The sequence below is a fragment of the Musa acuminata genome, chromosome BXJ3-10 (genome assembly GCF_036884655.1).
Source record: "Musa acuminata AAA Group cultivar baxijiao chromosome BXJ3-10, Cavendish_Baxijiao_AAA, whole genome shotgun sequence".
In the NCBI taxonomy this organism is placed as follows: Eukaryota; Viridiplantae; Streptophyta; class Magnoliopsida; order Zingiberales; family Musaceae; genus Musa; species Musa acuminata.
In genome coordinates, this window is record NC_088358.1 from 27,306,775 (window position 1) to 27,322,049 (window position 15,275).

Here is a 15,275-nt window from a genome sequence, read left to right on the forward strand (position 1 = left end):
ATCCAGACATAAAACAACACCGCCTGTATCACCAGTAGTCAGCCTAATGTGATGCAAACATCAATTGGATACCAAACGATATATATATATATATATATATATTATCTCTTCAGTTTTAAGACAAAACTCAATGAGAATTTACTCTGAATCTTATATGGCTTTTGTACCAGCAATGGACCACAAGTTCCCACATTACCTCGTGATGGATATCAACATCATCAGACTATGCTCTTGTAAATTCTTGATATGTACATTAGTGACAACCATTTCTAACAAAAAACACATAAACAACGTTATACAAGAAGATAGCATCATGGTTTCCTAACTAGTTAGGAAAATACAAGGGGAGGTTGCATAAACTAAGTTCATAGGTGGAAATGCTTGCACAGCTTCACGATATCCACCATTCTAGTTCTAGATATCAGCCTCCAACTACATCTTCTTCTGACCATAAAGTGCTGGGATAATATGAGATCCCTCAAGCTGGACTTCAATGTGTCAACCATGGCAATCACTAACAGAGAAAGAAGCCATATATTCCAGCGATGTCAGAGATTTGATGGTTTTATGTAATCACTATTGTCAATTGCCGCGCCATTTCAATCTGACTGTCAGCCTTCAACCTGCAATTACAAATAATTGATTGACAATCAGCCCCAAGAATAGCTGCAACAATATGACAAGACTTTGCTATATGACCTCAAATATGAAACTTCTTTTGGATCTTCATCCACATTCTTACAACAGTATTCTCTTTGTCCCTACTGATCTAAATGCCAAGAAGAGTGGTTTGTACCATAGCATATATAAGGCGGCAAAATTTGCACAAGAATATTACAAGAATCTTTCATAGTACAAATCAAGATTCATACACTGGTTGGACTGGTACGATACAGACCAGTATATACCAACTGGTATATACGTTGGTACCAGTAGCTATATAATTTTTTCGTTTTCCAATGAGACCAGACGTTAAAGGCCAGTATTTCACCCGCTATACTGGTACCACGGTATCACCAGTTGTCAAAACCAGTAAAGACCAAGAGTCACATCCTTGATATGAATAACTTAATCAAAAAGAAAGAATCTGAGAGCATACCCAAGGCTCTTCTGTAGCTCCTCTATCTCTACCCAGTCCTTCGACCGGAAGGTGCTTTCGGTATTTGATCATCCTGCAAAATTATCAAGTTAAATAAATCACTAAAGAAATGTAAGATCAAGATCATATGATCGTATAAGATTGGGTCAATCTATGAGACATGAATAATTCCTAATGTTTGTCACATTCATCTCAAATAACTGTTTGAATACCAATAATGTCTGGGCACCGTTGAGTACATGTTTGATACATCATTAAGTTTATATACTCGTACGAAACTTTTTGTTCATGGGTACTTCTTACGGAAGGCTCTTGCCTTTTCTAAGAAACTCGGTCATCTAATGATATTTAAGATGGAAAGATGATTCTAGATTGAACAGCATTTTGGAACCCCAACTTGTGACCCATAGTTAGCAATAGCCATGGGGCATCATGGTTCATGTCAAGTGACCAAGCTCCACATCAGCTTTTCTTTTTTTTTTTTAACTCGTTATTGTATGTCTTCTGTGTTGAACATCAAAAAAATATTATGGAAACAACAAAAGGATTTTAAGCTCTTTAATTATAATTTCTAGTTGCCTCTTGCATATTTCTAAAAAAATAATGCTGTTAGAAAAATCAACGTCTTCTTTAATAAAAATGCTCATTGATTATTTATTAATTACATATTCTTTAACGACCTAAACAACTACATTTCTTTCATAAGAGAGTTGGGCCAGACTACTTTTAGATTCATCCTCACACAAAAGACTTACTTTTAACTGTAGTAATGCAGCACTTGGATAAAAGAACAACATTGTCCAATGCCAAATAATCCACAGCAGAGATTCTCAATTTATTTTAATGCCTTAAGATCAAGATCAAAAATTCCAGTTGTTGTTTCTAAAACATAACCATTCTCTTTTATATCACTAAAAGAATTATAAAATGAATTAAATATTGGTTTTTCAAAACCATCCTCGTTGGATCAACAATGACAGTCTTGCATCTAAGTGGTCCACCAGTATCACTAATTTTGGATGGAAGCTATGAGGGGATAACACCTATATGAATCCTTCATAGTTGTTTCATAAATTATATTTAAATACAAAGGCTCAAAATTTGAGGGAAGTATATACTTGTAAGATTTGTTGATAAATCCACTGCATCCTTGGATTCCCAATTGTTTGATGGTCATACTGATCCTGCAATTCACAAACATGAGAATAAATTACTGAATCTGGTAATTAAAGGATAAATCTGATCCTATTGCATGGTACAACTAATGATAAAGAAAACAAACCAAAAGCCAAACCAGAAGTTTGAACTCTAATTTGCATGGTTATGTCAAAACAAAACTTATGATGACACAAATTTAAAAAGAAACCATATAGCAAACCTGCAACAAATTATGTGTTTGCGTCCTTGGCTGATTGCCAATGTGATGATTTACATGCATGCCAAAGTGACTACCAAATGACAAGTCATCTGTGGTGATATCTTCCTACGAAAAGTTACAACAAAGTGATATAGATATGAAAAAGAATAGGAATCACAAGGATTAGGAGTGCAAAACCATGAGATACAGAACATACTACAGACCATTAGATCAATCCTCTGTGTATTAAGATGAGAAGGAGTTGGATTAGAATGAAGTATATTGCCTTCATTGCCGACCAATGATGATCTCAGAAAATCCTAGTTTTGATCAGAGAACCATTTAGGATGAACATCAAAGTGCATATAAAGAAATGTCTGATATACATGCCTAATAATAATCAAGTACCTGTTCCTTATTCGGCCGAGCTAACATTTCCATATTAGGCTCTTTTGCCTTTTTCGGTGGCCGACCTCTGCGTTTGACTTGCAAAGAATTGGAATTCTTGTTACCCCCAGATGTTCCGAGCTGTGCTAACAAAAGATTTTGAACATTTTCATTGGAATTCATTCCAAAAGAGAGAAGCCTGGGTTGCCTATCTCTGCATATACCATCATCTAAAAGAGATTTCTCCACCTCTTTTAGTAACTTTAAAGCGACTTGGTACCTATCATCTGATATGAATCCCAACTCAGCAAGATGAAGGCATCGCATAGTTAGATAATCGTAGCGCTCCACAACATTATCAACTTGCATATCATTCAAGGAACGGTCAACAGCATGCAATCGCTTGTAATCTTTTTTCCAGCGACCAAGAATGTAATGAGATGGAATCTCAAAGATCTGCTGAAACTTAAATATGGACAAAGCATGCCTACATAGGATGCCACAGAACTCAAAAGAACCACAAATACATTGAATCTCATGTTTGTCTGTATTGTAAAGAACCTCATGATCCTTATTTTCTGTTGCTTTACCATCTTCAATAAATGAACACTCTTTGACTTGGAAGTTAATAAGTGGCCCATCCATCTGGATTAGCAAAACATCACAATACATAGTAGCTTTCAGCTCCTCCTGGAACTTTTTGAACATATTAAAAGTGTACAGTTTTGATAGCTGTTCTTCCATGTAAAATTTTGAAATCAGAAGCGGAGTCTTGTGAGACTCTGAATCTGCTTCTGCTTCCTTTTTGTATTTGCTTTGCAATATCATATCATATTTGCTGAAAAATTGCTTCAGAGAAGTCTTTGGATAGACATGCCCATTAAGATAGGTACTTATAGTCTCACCACGTTGGGAGACAGACATTCCAGCCCAGAACGTGTTCTTAAGAAAAGCTGGCACCCACATATGCCTGTTCTCATATAATGAAGCAAGCCAGTCATTGTTTTCAAGCCCATGATCCACAATCATTTTCATCCAACATTTTTCAAACTCATCAACCTTCAAGGAATCAAATGCTGCTTTCTTCAGTGCCCTTTTAATTGCTTTGAAATCAGGATGTCCTTTCAGTTTCCCTGGAACTTTTTTCATGATACTGGACAAACACAACCGATGTCTAGCTCCTGAAAATACATCCAGAACAGCACCTTGAATGGCCTTGGAATAGTCAGTAACAATAGAATTTGGACAGATCCCTAACATACATGTTTGGAATGCCTTAAATAACCAAGTATAAGTCTGGACTGTTTCATTAGAGATCAAACTACATCCCAACAACACTAACTGGCCGTGATGGTTCATACCCACAAATAAAACGAGAGGCAAATCATATTTTTCAGTCAATAAGGTCGTATCGACGGACACCACATCGCCAAAATACTGATATGCTGTCCTACACCTACCATCAGCCCAGAACAAACTTCTCAAGCAACCATGATCATTCAAATCAACCAAATAAAAGAAGTTTGGATCTTTATTCTGCATATTTGCAAAGAATTGATAAACAGCCTCGTCATCTCCTTTAGCAAGCTTCAATCGCCCTATTTTAGTAGAGTCCTCACATTCAATCTCATCAGGTCGAGAACTCCCCTGTCCATTAGATTGTCCGACAGATTCCTGTTTCCTTGAGCCAGCCATCTTCTTATAACAGTTCAGGAACCGTGCTGTTGACGGGTTAACTGGATGGTTGTGTTCGTTATTAACTTCCACCAGATGAAGTAACCCATCCCCTGCAGCTTTTGCCACAATCTTAGCCTGACAATCTGTTTTTGCCGACTGTCTGGCTTTATAGCAAGCATCGGTTTTGCCCTTGCCCACCTTAGAGCAAGCAATAATTACCCGCCTACACTGTCCAGATGTTGCAAATGATGTCTTCTGCACAGCTACTCCAAAGCCAACAGCCATAGCATATGCTTTATAGAAGTTGCAAACTTCCTCTCTAGTTTTAAAGGTCATCCCCAGCCTAGGTGTTAAATCATCCCCTTGGACTACTTTACTATCCTCATCAAGCTCAATTTGCACCTCTTTCTCATTATCATCAGTGTTATCCTCAGCAATGATTACTTCTTTGTTCTCAGATGAGTCTTTACCACAGTCACTCGGTATGCCCTGCCAAAGGAGAAGAACAGTACTCAAGTCTATAATGTTCAGCCAAAAAAGTAAGTGTCTTGATCAAAGATCTCAACATCATAATTACCTTCAATGGTTCTCCATCTTCAGGTGGCTTTCCAGTCACCTCAGTACCACCATCATCATCACCATCATCTACTGGTACTTCTATTACAATGTCATTCGATATGTCCTGGCATAGGGAAGAAGAAGAAAATTGCCATCATAGTAACAACATCAAATCTAACAAAAATAATCGACTCACATGCTCATCTACTGGTACTTCTATTACAATGTCATTCGATATGTCCTGGCATAGGGAATAAGAAGAAAATTGCCATCATAGTAACAACATCAAATCTAACAAAAATAATCGACTCACATGCTCGACATGGAACATAATGCTTCATGCAACCCTGATAAATCGTTATGAACATCATGTGTTTGCAACTTAGCCTCAACAGTTACATCAATTTAAAGAAGAATATATTACATTGATACATAAACAAGTATTAACTCAACAAACAGTCATCCGTCATAAAAAAGAACAAAAAAGAACATCAAACTTCCTTTCTTAAATAACAGTTACTCATGCAAATGATTGACCTAAGCTGCTCCGCAAACTCCAAATAGTTGATTCTAGTCCGGCATTAAGATTACTCAGAGTCCTTAAAATACCTCGAAACAAGTCAACCTCCACAAAATTCCTAATCTTTGACAAAAGTTAGAGCAAAGCAGATGTTGAACGACTCACTAACCGCCTCAGATAGTGATAACATAACATGAATTAAAGAAAAAAAGATTATCAGAGTTCTCCCAAAGAAGACCTAATCGAAGAATTGGAGGTAGTTCGAAAAAACCCTAATTTTCCTAATAAACTCGCTAAGAACGACGGATTCACCAAGAAGATCCTAAAATCTTGAAATTCCGAGACCGGAAGGCGAGCAAAGAAGGATCTTACAGCGGAGCTCGGATCGTCCATTAAGCCTTCGATCTCCGCGCTCAATCGTCTTCGATTAGCATTCCAGAGCCGCACAACTTGACGAGGATCCGGTCGGATGGCCTGGGTGCGCGGTCAATCCGCGGAGGATTTTAGGGTTTCGGAGGCTGGAGGAGGAGATCGGGACGGGAGGGAAGAGAAGGGTTTCTCGTTCGAAGGACGCGAGAGAGAAGGGGGCAGTGAACGGCAGATTAATTCCGACGCGCAAGGAAACCCACTTCCACACCTTTGAAGAAGAAAAGACGGGCCCCAGGGGAGAGAGAAGGGTGCTCAAGTCTTGTTGGGCGTGGGTAGGCCTGGAAACGGATCGATCGTATCGGGGTGTCCGCATCCGACCCCGCTTCTTATGATCTTGATGAGATCCGACCCGATTAGACCACGAACGGATCCGGATCGGGTTACATATAATCCCAGGCCTAAACAGGACCATAGAACAGCTACTTATATCCACAGCCACAAGCTTTTGCATCAGCATTTATATAGCTGCTTATATTATAGATGGTAATTTTATTTTCTTTTTTTTAATTATTTTAGATGTTTACAGTAAAAAATAGAAAATTAACATTATTGAGTCATGGGAGATTTGGGTAATTATATGCACACGTAACAAACAATAAAATTTTAAGTTTCAACTATTTGAGATTGATTATATTAAGATATATATTTAATTAATTTTAAAATTTGTTAATATTTATTTATAATTTTTGTTTAAAAAAAACTTATCACTCCATTTCGTTGACATTAATTATTTTACATCTTTTTAACTATTTAATATGTAGGTAACGGTCGAATTCCCCGATCCCCTCCTAAATTATTAGAAGCAAGACTAGCCGTTATCCTCCACCTCTCCCAACGGTCGAATTCCCACCCCCACCTCGTGGCCTTCATATACCACCACGTTCATCCCTCAACACACTGTATTCTCTCTCTCTCTCTCTCTCTCTCTCTCTCTCTCTCTCTTTCTCTCTCTCTACACACACAATGGGGATGATGTCCATCGCTTCTTCGGCCCCGGAGGCCGCCTCGCCGGCGCACTGCCGCGCGCACAAGGCCTTCCTCCTCAGCAACTACATCCTCCTGGGGGCCGCCTCCAGCTGCATCTTCCTCACCCTCTCCCTACGCCTCTTCCCCTCCCTCAACGGCTTCCTCCTCATCCTCCTCCACGGGCTCACCATCGCCGCAGCGGTAGCCGGCTGCACCGCAGCATCCTCCTCCGGCAGCTCCGGCCGCTGGTACGGCGCGCACATGGTGGCCACCGTGCTGGCCGCCATCCTCCAGGGGGCCGTGGCCGTGCTGGTGTTCACGAGGACGGCGGACTTCCTGGCGGAGGGACTCAGGTCCTACGTCAGGGAGGAGGACGGGGTGGTGATACTGAGGATGGTTGGGGCGCTGTGCGTCGTCATCTTCTGCATGGAGTGGATGGTGATGGCTTTGGCCTTCGTGTTGAGGTACTACGCCTATGTGGACGGGAATGCCATGGGGAGAAGCGCCAAGGTGCAGCAGGGGGAGCGTGCAAGTAACTGGCAGCCATTCCAGGTCTGAAACAGAGAAGGTTTGAGACCATATGCTTGCAAATTATATTTGGCTGTGTTTGAGAGCAGATGCAACAAATCACTGTAACTTTGATTCATTATATGTTAATAACATTGCGATTTATTGATTTGAAATGCACATGCATGTTATGGTGTTTGCTCTGTTTTGGTTTCTGTTCTCGAGTCCTATTAGAACCTGTGCCATGGAAGCTTGAGACAACAGGGAGCTCATAGGTAGAAGAAGAAGAAGGGTCTTTAAGTGTAAGATCAAGAAATACTAAAGCTAGTCAAGAAGACTAGGGAAGGATTATAATCTGCATCTACTGGTTGATTCCATGGAAACAAAAAAAAAATCTTTCAAAAATCATTCAAACAAGCTTTTATTTAGGATGAGTTTGATTCCATGTAAAGTCAGTAACTGATAACCATAAATATTTACTATTGTTGTCTCTGTTGTCACTTTGTAGATATATGCAATGTTATCTTTGCACTCCTTTCTCTCTGTAAGCCCAGCACCAGCATGATCCCAAGTCTCTGGTCAAAGCTTCAATCATTGTCATTCATCATGGAGCAGCATGGATTCTTGACCCTGATGAAACCACACTATTCCCCAGATTTGGACAGAATCTTCTCATCATAAGTTTCTGAACAATGATCTGACAGTAAAGATGCTTGATCTGTTCCACCTCCATACTCTCTCTACTGAATGCAGCCTACATATTTGCACCCCAGATATCTGCACAAAAAGATCCAATGTATTCCTTGAAATCTTGCTTCTAAATCATTCTCCAGCAGTATATCCTCGTTAATCACCAATGGTAGTCTCCTTGAAATCTTGCTTCTAAATCATCCTCCAGCAGTATATCCTCGTTAATCACCAGTGGTAGTCTTCTGGTGCATTTGACGATCGATCATTCCAGCGCTTGTCCTGGCATCTTCTCGTCCAAATGGAGGCATGTAGTGTCATCATGAAAAGTTTAAGCTTTAGATGATTCTTTTGTAGGCATAGGGTGCAGAAATCCTGCACAATGGAGAAAAGATGACTGCCATTTACTGCAGTCTGCAGCTTAATGTGCCCACCAAAACGAAAAGAGCGTTCCACAATTCTACAGGGCATAGATGAGAGAAGTCAATTAGTCTCATTGCTCCCAGTGTGGACCATTTTCAAGACAACATTTTCTAATGATTGCAAGATTCAAAAGAAGTATGGTCTTGTCCAAGCCTTAGGTTTAGAAATCTTGGACTAAGATCATTCCTAATCATCAAATAGTACTGGAACAGTATGGGGCATTAAATGAAGAATTGTCCAGACTGAGATTGATGTTGCTATCGACAGGTTTCAAGTCTGTGTCCCTCTCCAACATATATAACCATCATCCTCAGCCTTTCACAGCCGACCTCACATATCTTCTCCAACAAGTAGCTCCATAATAGATCAAACATGCAGAATACAGATCCTTGTCACCATCATCCGTCCATCAGCTGCTTGTTGGAGCCTAAAGATCCAAGAGAGGAAGAGAAATGGGCGGCAGAGCTCATCCAAGAGTGTGCAAAGGCCATCGCCGAGAAGGATTCCAGTAAGATCCATCACCTTCTTTGGATGTTGAACGAGCTTGCGACCCCCTATGGCGACTGTGACCAGAAGCTGGCGTCTTATTTCTTGCAAGCTCTCCTTTGTCGAGCAACCGAGGCAGGAGAGCTCTGCTACACCACCCTGATATCGGCGGCGGAGAAGCAGCAGTCCTTCGTGACGGCGAGGAAGGTGATGCTCAAGTTTCAGGAGGTGAGCCCCTGGACAACCTTCGGCCATGTCGCGTCCAATGGGGCCATCATGGAAGCCATGGAAGGCGAAAGCAAGCTCCATATCGTCGACATCAGTAACACCTACTGCACGCAGTGGCCGACTCTAATGGAGGCCTTGGCGAGTCGTGGCAGCGACACGCCGCACCTGCGGCTCACTGTGGTGGCGATGGTCAGCATGGGCGGATCGGTCATGGACGAGATAGGACGGAGGATGGTGAAGTTCGCGAGATTGATGGGAGTGCCGTTCGAGTTCCGTGTGGTGAGCATCGCGTCGACGCTAGACCAGCTGACCGAGGAGGAGCTGGGGCTGCGGAAGGACGAGGCCGTCGTGGTGAACTGCGTCGGGGCCCTGAGAAGGGTTCGCGTCGAGGAGAGGGACGCGTTCATGCGCATGCTCTGCGCGCTGCGGCCTCGGGTGGTGACGGTGGTGGAGGAGGAGGCCGACTTCACCACCTCGAAAGGCGACTTGGTGGCCTGCTTCGAGCAGTGCGTGAAATTCTACAGCATCTTCCTGGGAATGCTGGAGGAGAGCTTCTCGCCCACCAGCAACGAGAGGTTCCAGCTGGAGAAGGAGTGCTCGAGGAGCATACTGGGTGTTCTTGCCTGCAACGGCGGTGGCGTCAGCGAGAGGAGGGAAAAGGCAAGCCAATGGTGCGAGAGACTGACGGAGGCCTTCGCGCCGACCGCTTTCAACGACGACGTGATCGGCGACCTGGAGGCGCTGCTAGAGAGGTACAGAGAAGGGTGGTCACTGGTGCCAGCAAAAGGCAACGCCGCAGGACTCTACCTGACATGGAAAGCGGAACCAGTGGTGTGGGCATCTGCTTGGAAGCCAATCAAACCTTAAACCTTCAACATCAAGTCTCTTCTCCATTAGCTTCCATCATCAACATCGACATCTTCTGCAACTGCATGTGAAGTCTAAGTGGTCGCAATCTCAGAACACAACATGTTCAGTAATCAGAGCATTAAGATTGCATGATTTGGCTTCGTTATGTCATGAACTCAGAGTGCCTTCTCTCCTTAGATGTTCTAACATGACCGACACAGTGAAATGGACGCCCACTCAGATCCAATCTGACATTTTGGTGGGAGAATTTAGTGGGAAACAGCTCTTTTAGGATTAGCAAGCTTTGCTTGTTGGTACCTCCCAAACATTCATATCCAAATGGGGGTCCGATCAAAGCTCAAATCAAATCAACATGGCCTTTGCCTGGTTATCATGAGAACTTGACTTCCCTCTCCGTCCATTATCATCATCTGTCTCGAGCTTGCTCTAGCAGAACCCCCTCGGCAAAGGAGTGGGCTGCAAGCACGGGACCAGCGACCAGGACAGTGGGACTTTAGCTTGGTCGAGCCTGAAAAATCCCGACAACAGAAGGAACACACAGACTATCAAACAATGCTCTCAGAGTTGCACTTTTGCTTTTTCCTGTGATGAACAGTGGCCTTCGGTAGTCCTGCCCATGGGGAAAGTTTCGGTACGAAGACCTCAGCAGTCAGGAAAAGCCACCGCCCCTGCTTGCCATGGAGCGTTTGCTCACCATGTGCAATCATGGTGGTGAAGAGATCACCATTACCTGTGGAGAAATCCACTCATCTTCTTGCTCTGCATGTTGCGCATGGGCTGAGGCACGCACGTCTCTTCATCTTCAACCTTTCTGCTTCTTGCAGGAGTACAAATTCTTTGTCTGAGATCTTCTTCTCATCGGCACGGCAGCCTAATGCACGGGGTTTCTGTCATCTGAAGTCCAACCTATGCAGTGGAAGAAGAAGAGGGAGAACAACAACAAAGAACAGAGAGAAGAGTTCCTCAAAGGAGAAGAGGACATGGTAACTTGGTCTTTTGTTGGACTTCCTCTAGTAAGGTCAAAACCCATGCATGGCCATGCCGAGGCCTTTGTGGACGTCAACGCCACTCATGCCGTCGTCGTCGTGCGTTGGCCCTTTCAATTCGTATCGTAAGCTATTTGTTCTTCCACGAACAAGAAGCATTTTTTTCTTGGCATAAAGCACTTTTTAGTAGCATTAATCGATTTGGAGTTCTATGCCAATCAAAAACAAAATGATCTGAATCAGGTTTTATTATATTGGTCTGAACAATTCAGTGATTCCTGCCCGAGTATTGAAATGAGATGGAATGACAATGAGCAGAACTCCTTAATGGCATCTTCAAACTCCAAACTAAATGCATTGAACTCAGAGAGGCTGACACTCTAATCCCTCTTCAGAAGCTCCACTGCCTCAGCCTCATTTGGCAAAGCAGGAATCGCTCCTTTCTTGGTGGTGGTGATGGCTCCACAGGCATTGGCAAACCTCAGCACCTCTCTCAGCTTCTCCTCTTCCTGCATCAGCCACAGTGAGCTCAAACCAGAGACGAGATGCCATGAAAAGGTATGGATGCGTCAGCTTCTTGTACTTCGACTCACCTGCAATACGGTTTGGTCGTCCACGATCTTCCTGAGCATGGCGCCCACGAACGCGTCTCCTGCTCCGGTCGTGTCCACCGTGTTGACGGCAAACCCATCGAGGCTACCTCTGAAGTCCTGCGCCGGATCCAACCGAGAGAAGTCTTGAGCGATGGAGCTGGATCACGGTGATGAACTCGACATCACTGCCTTACCTTTGTGTAGTATTTGCATCCCTTCTCCCCGAGCGTCACCAGCAGCAGCTTGAACTCCGGTCTCCAGAGGGTCAACACGACGTCGTCTTCCACCGACTCCTGCCCAGTTAGGAACTCGAGCTCGACGTCGCTGACCTTGATGATGTCGGCTTGGTCCCAGATGCCCATGATCTGCTCCCGCGCCGACTCCGGCGAGGGCCACAGCGGCAAGCGCAGGTTCGGGTCGTAGGAGAGCAGCGCTCCTGCTTGTCTGGCCACCTCCATGGCTTTCAGGTGCGCCGAACGGCATGGCTCTGTTATCAGGCTTATGGATCCGTAGTGGAAGACAGCAGCCTGGAGATGAGAGATCCAAGAACAGTCGAAAGGCAAAACGTCGACCAATTAGAGAAGCAGTATGGGTTCGATCTCCGCAAGGTAGATTGCGGATCTCAGACGCACAGATCTGAGTTCTACGGATCTGCGACGACGAACATGGAGAGAGGGAGATGCATGCGCTTACGCTATTGATCACGTCGAGGTTGAGCTCGGCCTCGGTGAGTAGCATGTCGGCGCTGGGGTTGCGGTAGAACATGAATTCGCGCTCGCCGTCGGCCCTGAGGGTGACAAAGGCGAGTGCGGTGCGCGCCCCGGTGTCGAACAGGACGCCACCGTCGTCGACGCCGTTGTCCCGCAGGATGCCCGCCAGCATGCGCCCGAACTCATCATCGCCGAGCTTCCCAACGAAGGCGGCTCGCCCGCCGAGCCTAGCCACAGCGATGGCCACGTTGGCCGGGGCGCCGCCGGGCGCCTTAATAAAGCCCGGCGCCTCCGCCAGCGACACGCCCGATACGGTCGGCACGAAGTCGATCAGCATCTCCCCGAAGCTCGCGATGAGGTCCTTCGCCATGTTGCAGAGAGAAGAAGACGAGATCTACGCACCGACGGAAGAAGGCCGCCGTAATATACACGCGCGGAGAGAGGAAGAGAGAGTTATAGATAGAATACGAAGATTATGGGATGGACTAATATGGATGATGGAAAGTTTGGATTGACTTCATTAATCGTAATCATAATGTAAGATATATTTCCATGGCAGATTAATGACTGCAGTCTGACATTACACTGCAATTCCAAGGTGGAATCACATACACCATTTGATACGTTTATAAGGATATATAAGACAATCTTCATATTTTGGATACACCATTATATGGTATCAGGACTTATCCCCTTCCTTGAAATATAGGATTAATTTCCAAATATGATTAGTGTTGATGTATTTATCATGGTTGAAAAAAATATATTTTTTTTTAATTTTTTTAAATAAGAAATGTATTGCTTAATATAAACCAGTCTAGCAAGAGAATATTATTTTTAATATCTCATAATATGTAAAATATTGTCAAATCTGCAGTGCAAGACGGACTTATTCAAATAGTCAAGAGAATATTGTCCTCTCTATATTAAATTTATAATCAAATAGTCGAGAGAATATTATTTTTAATATATCGTAATATGTAAAATATTGTCACATCTGCAGTCCAAGACGGACTTGATTCACTGCACGCACCACCAATGTCATATCTGGTTGATGCATTAATATCTGCTTGAGTTATAATGCAAAAGGTGGGCATTTGATGTCACCAATTGCTGGTGTATGAGAAATATTTCTGTGAATAGTATTAGTTTTAGTCATAATTGGCTTGTAATTCAATCACGAGTGATGACAAAACATATTATGTAATCTTTTTTACTTATTTATTTATTTTATTTTTATTTTTATATTATATATTATATATATTATGATATCTAAGAATCGATTTTAAATCGTGATAACAAGACGTTCATTTTTAAACATATATCATAAATAATCCCGATTGAAATTATTCAAGAGGAATATTAAGATAACCAGATTGATTGGTGCATTGTATACTCATCCATATGATAGAGGTCGTTGGTTTCATAGCTACTCGTGTGAGAACACTAGGGATATAGTGCATGTGATCGTTGGAGAATATGTTCATTGATTGATCCACTCACGAATGCTTTTTGTTCATGATACCTCAATGTCAAATATCGATTTTGTGATCTCAGTTATGCATATGATCCTTAAACTTGAGATACCAAGGATGTCCTATATGAGTATTCTGCTTTTTGAAACCGGATTTATAGGTTTGGAGGTTTTAGATATAGCACAACTGATTATCAAGAGTAGTAGTCAACCTCACAAGAGCAATTAAGTATCGATAAAAGATCATCCACTCTCGATATCATGAGAGGAATATCATATATGTTATTGCTCAAGCAAATCCCTAACCATGGTCATTCGAATTAAGAGAGAAAGAGTTATCCGAGAGAATCTGATTAGAGCGAGACTTAAATAGATTTCTTATGGGTCTAATAGCACAATGCCTAGTATACGGTGAGATATTAGATAGATAAAAGACTATAGATATATGATAATTGAGGATAGATAAGTCCAATAGATTGGATTTTTCTATATCGTTTAGAGACTGAGACGTAGTGGTATAGTACGTCCATAGTCGATGAGTCGAGTGAATTATTATAAGAGATTATAATTCACTGAGTCAAAAAGAGTTCTAACATATATGACTTGCGAGCAGCTTAATATTGGGTATAGAGGGTCACACACATATGGTAGGTGTTATAATGAGCAAAGGTTCAAATGCGAGATATCCGTTGAAACTCATATCTTATTGGATATCTAATAAACTCCTAAATTATTAGATCATATGGATAAGAGCCAATGAGAGATTATTAGGTAAAAATTTACTAATTCGAGATGCTTGGGTAATTGGATGGAGATTCATGACTCAATAGGGCAAGATCCATTATTATTAATTTGACAAAGACCTCTATAAATAGGAGGAAACCAAAGTGGCATAGGTCAGACCCTTTCTGGTTATCACCTCATATTCTCCTCTCTCCCTCTCCTCATCAACCGCAGCCCTAGTTTGAGGCATGTGGATAGCAAGAAGGGTCGGCTCCTTCTTGATCACGTGGTGCGCGTGAAAAGAAAGATCATGCAGCGATTTAAGGACAATTGACCTTTTTCATCTACTCCTATATATATAAGATTTTATAGGGATACACAATCTTCCTATGTAATAAATCTACTTTAACATATATAATTTTTTATTTTACCTTTTGTTTCATATACCAATCCTTGCACGACGATAAAAATTTTTTCTTTTAAAAATTTTGAGATTTTATTTTTCTATTCTTCTACTACACGATGTTATGATCTTTGTAAGAAATAGATAATCATATCATCTACGCAATGCGCTTTAAATAATTGGAATTAGAAA

General features: G+C 42.3%; 4 protein-coding genes across 7 annotated transcripts; 2 read left to right on the forward strand and 2 right to left on the reverse strand.

The window, feature by feature from the left end:
* Window positions 1–203: 203 nt before the first annotated feature.
* LOC135650659 (protein FAR1-RELATED SEQUENCE 6-like) lies at window positions 204–6,352 on the reverse strand. 4 transcript variants are annotated; one of them, XM_065170156.1, is made up of 9 exons: window positions 5,971–6,349; window positions 5,275–5,319; window positions 5,098–5,202; window positions 2,865–5,009; window positions 2,681–2,776; window positions 2,478–2,582; window positions 2,218–2,283; window positions 1,100–1,172; window positions 204–623 (listed from the first exon to the last, which is right to left on the reverse strand). In XM_065170156.1, exons 1-8 carry the CDS (start codon window positions 5,989–5,991, stop codon window positions 1,128–1,130), a joined length of 2,628 nt encoding a protein of 875 aa, XP_065026228.1. In that variant the 5' UTR covers window positions 5,992–6,349; the 3' UTR covers window positions 204–623; window positions 1,100–1,127. The 4 variants fall into 4 exon arrangements, with proteins under 4 accessions (XP_065026228.1, XP_065026229.1, XP_065026230.1 ...); XM_065170157.1 differs by lacking the exon at window positions 5,275–5,319 and having other exon boundaries at window positions 5,971–6,347; XM_065170158.1 differs by lacking the exons at window positions 2,478–2,582; window positions 2,681–2,776 and having other exon boundaries at window positions 5,971–6,352.
* A 583-nt stretch (window positions 6,353–6,935) lies between these two features.
* LOC135650521 (uncharacterized) lies at window positions 6,936–7,676 on the forward strand. The gene has a single exon (XM_065169934.1). It carries the CDS (start codon window positions 6,991–6,993, stop codon window positions 7,549–7,551), a length of 561 nt encoding a protein of 186 aa, XP_065026006.1. The 5' UTR covers window positions 6,936–6,990; the 3' UTR covers window positions 7,552–7,676.
* Window positions 7,677–8,942: 1,266 nt separating this feature from the next.
* LOC103969770 (protein SHORT-ROOT-like) lies at window positions 8,943–10,502 on the forward strand. The gene has a single exon (XM_009383421.3). It carries the CDS (start codon window positions 8,983–8,985, stop codon window positions 10,189–10,191), a length of 1,209 nt encoding a protein of 402 aa, XP_009381696.2. The 5' UTR covers window positions 8,943–8,982; the 3' UTR covers window positions 10,192–10,502.
* Window positions 10,503–11,405: 903 nt separating this feature from the next.
* On the reverse strand, window positions 11,406–12,938 carry LOC135650663 (probable fructokinase-1). The gene is made up of 4 exons (XM_065170164.1): window positions 12,467–12,938; window positions 11,968–12,300; window positions 11,774–11,890; window positions 11,406–11,689 (listed from the first exon to the last, which is right to left on the reverse strand). Exons 1-4 carry the CDS (start codon window positions 12,851–12,853, stop codon window positions 11,561–11,563), a joined length of 966 nt encoding a protein of 321 aa, XP_065026236.1. The 5' UTR covers window positions 12,854–12,938; the 3' UTR covers window positions 11,406–11,560.
* Window positions 12,939–15,275: the final 2,337 nt, after the last annotated feature.

Bases quoted from the DNA above. Each gene is read 5' to 3' on its own strand.
- LOC135650659 (XM_065170156.1), bottom strand. From the start codon at position 5,991: ATGGACGATCCGAGCTCCGCT. The intron at 5,320-5,970 runs GTAAGATCCTTC...TCCCTATGCCAG, and splicing joins TGGACGATCCGAGCTCCGCT to GACATATCGAATGACATTGT. The intron at 5,203-5,274 runs GTGAGTCGATTA...TCCCTATGCCAG, and splicing joins AAGTACCAGTAGATGAGCAT to GACATATCGAATGACATTGT.
- LOC135650521 (XM_065169934.1), top strand. From the start codon at position 6,991: ATGGGGATGATGTCCATCGCTTCTTCGGCCCCGGAGGCCGCCTCGCCG.
- LOC103969770 (XM_009383421.3), top strand. From the start codon at position 8,983: ATGCAGAATACAGATCCTTGTCACCATCATCCGTCCATCAGCTGCTTG.
- LOC135650663 (XM_065170164.1), bottom strand. From the start codon at position 12,853: ATGGCGAAGGACCTCATCGCGAGCTTCGGGGAGATGCTGATCGACTTC. The intron at 12,301-12,466 runs GTAAGCGCATGC...TCTCATCTCCAG, and splicing joins ACCTCGACGTGATCAATAGC to GCTGCTGTCTTCCACTACGG. The intron at 11,891-11,967 runs GTAAGGCAGTGA...GATCCGGCGCAG, and splicing joins GATGCAAATACTACACAAAG to GACTTCAGAGGTAGCCTCGA.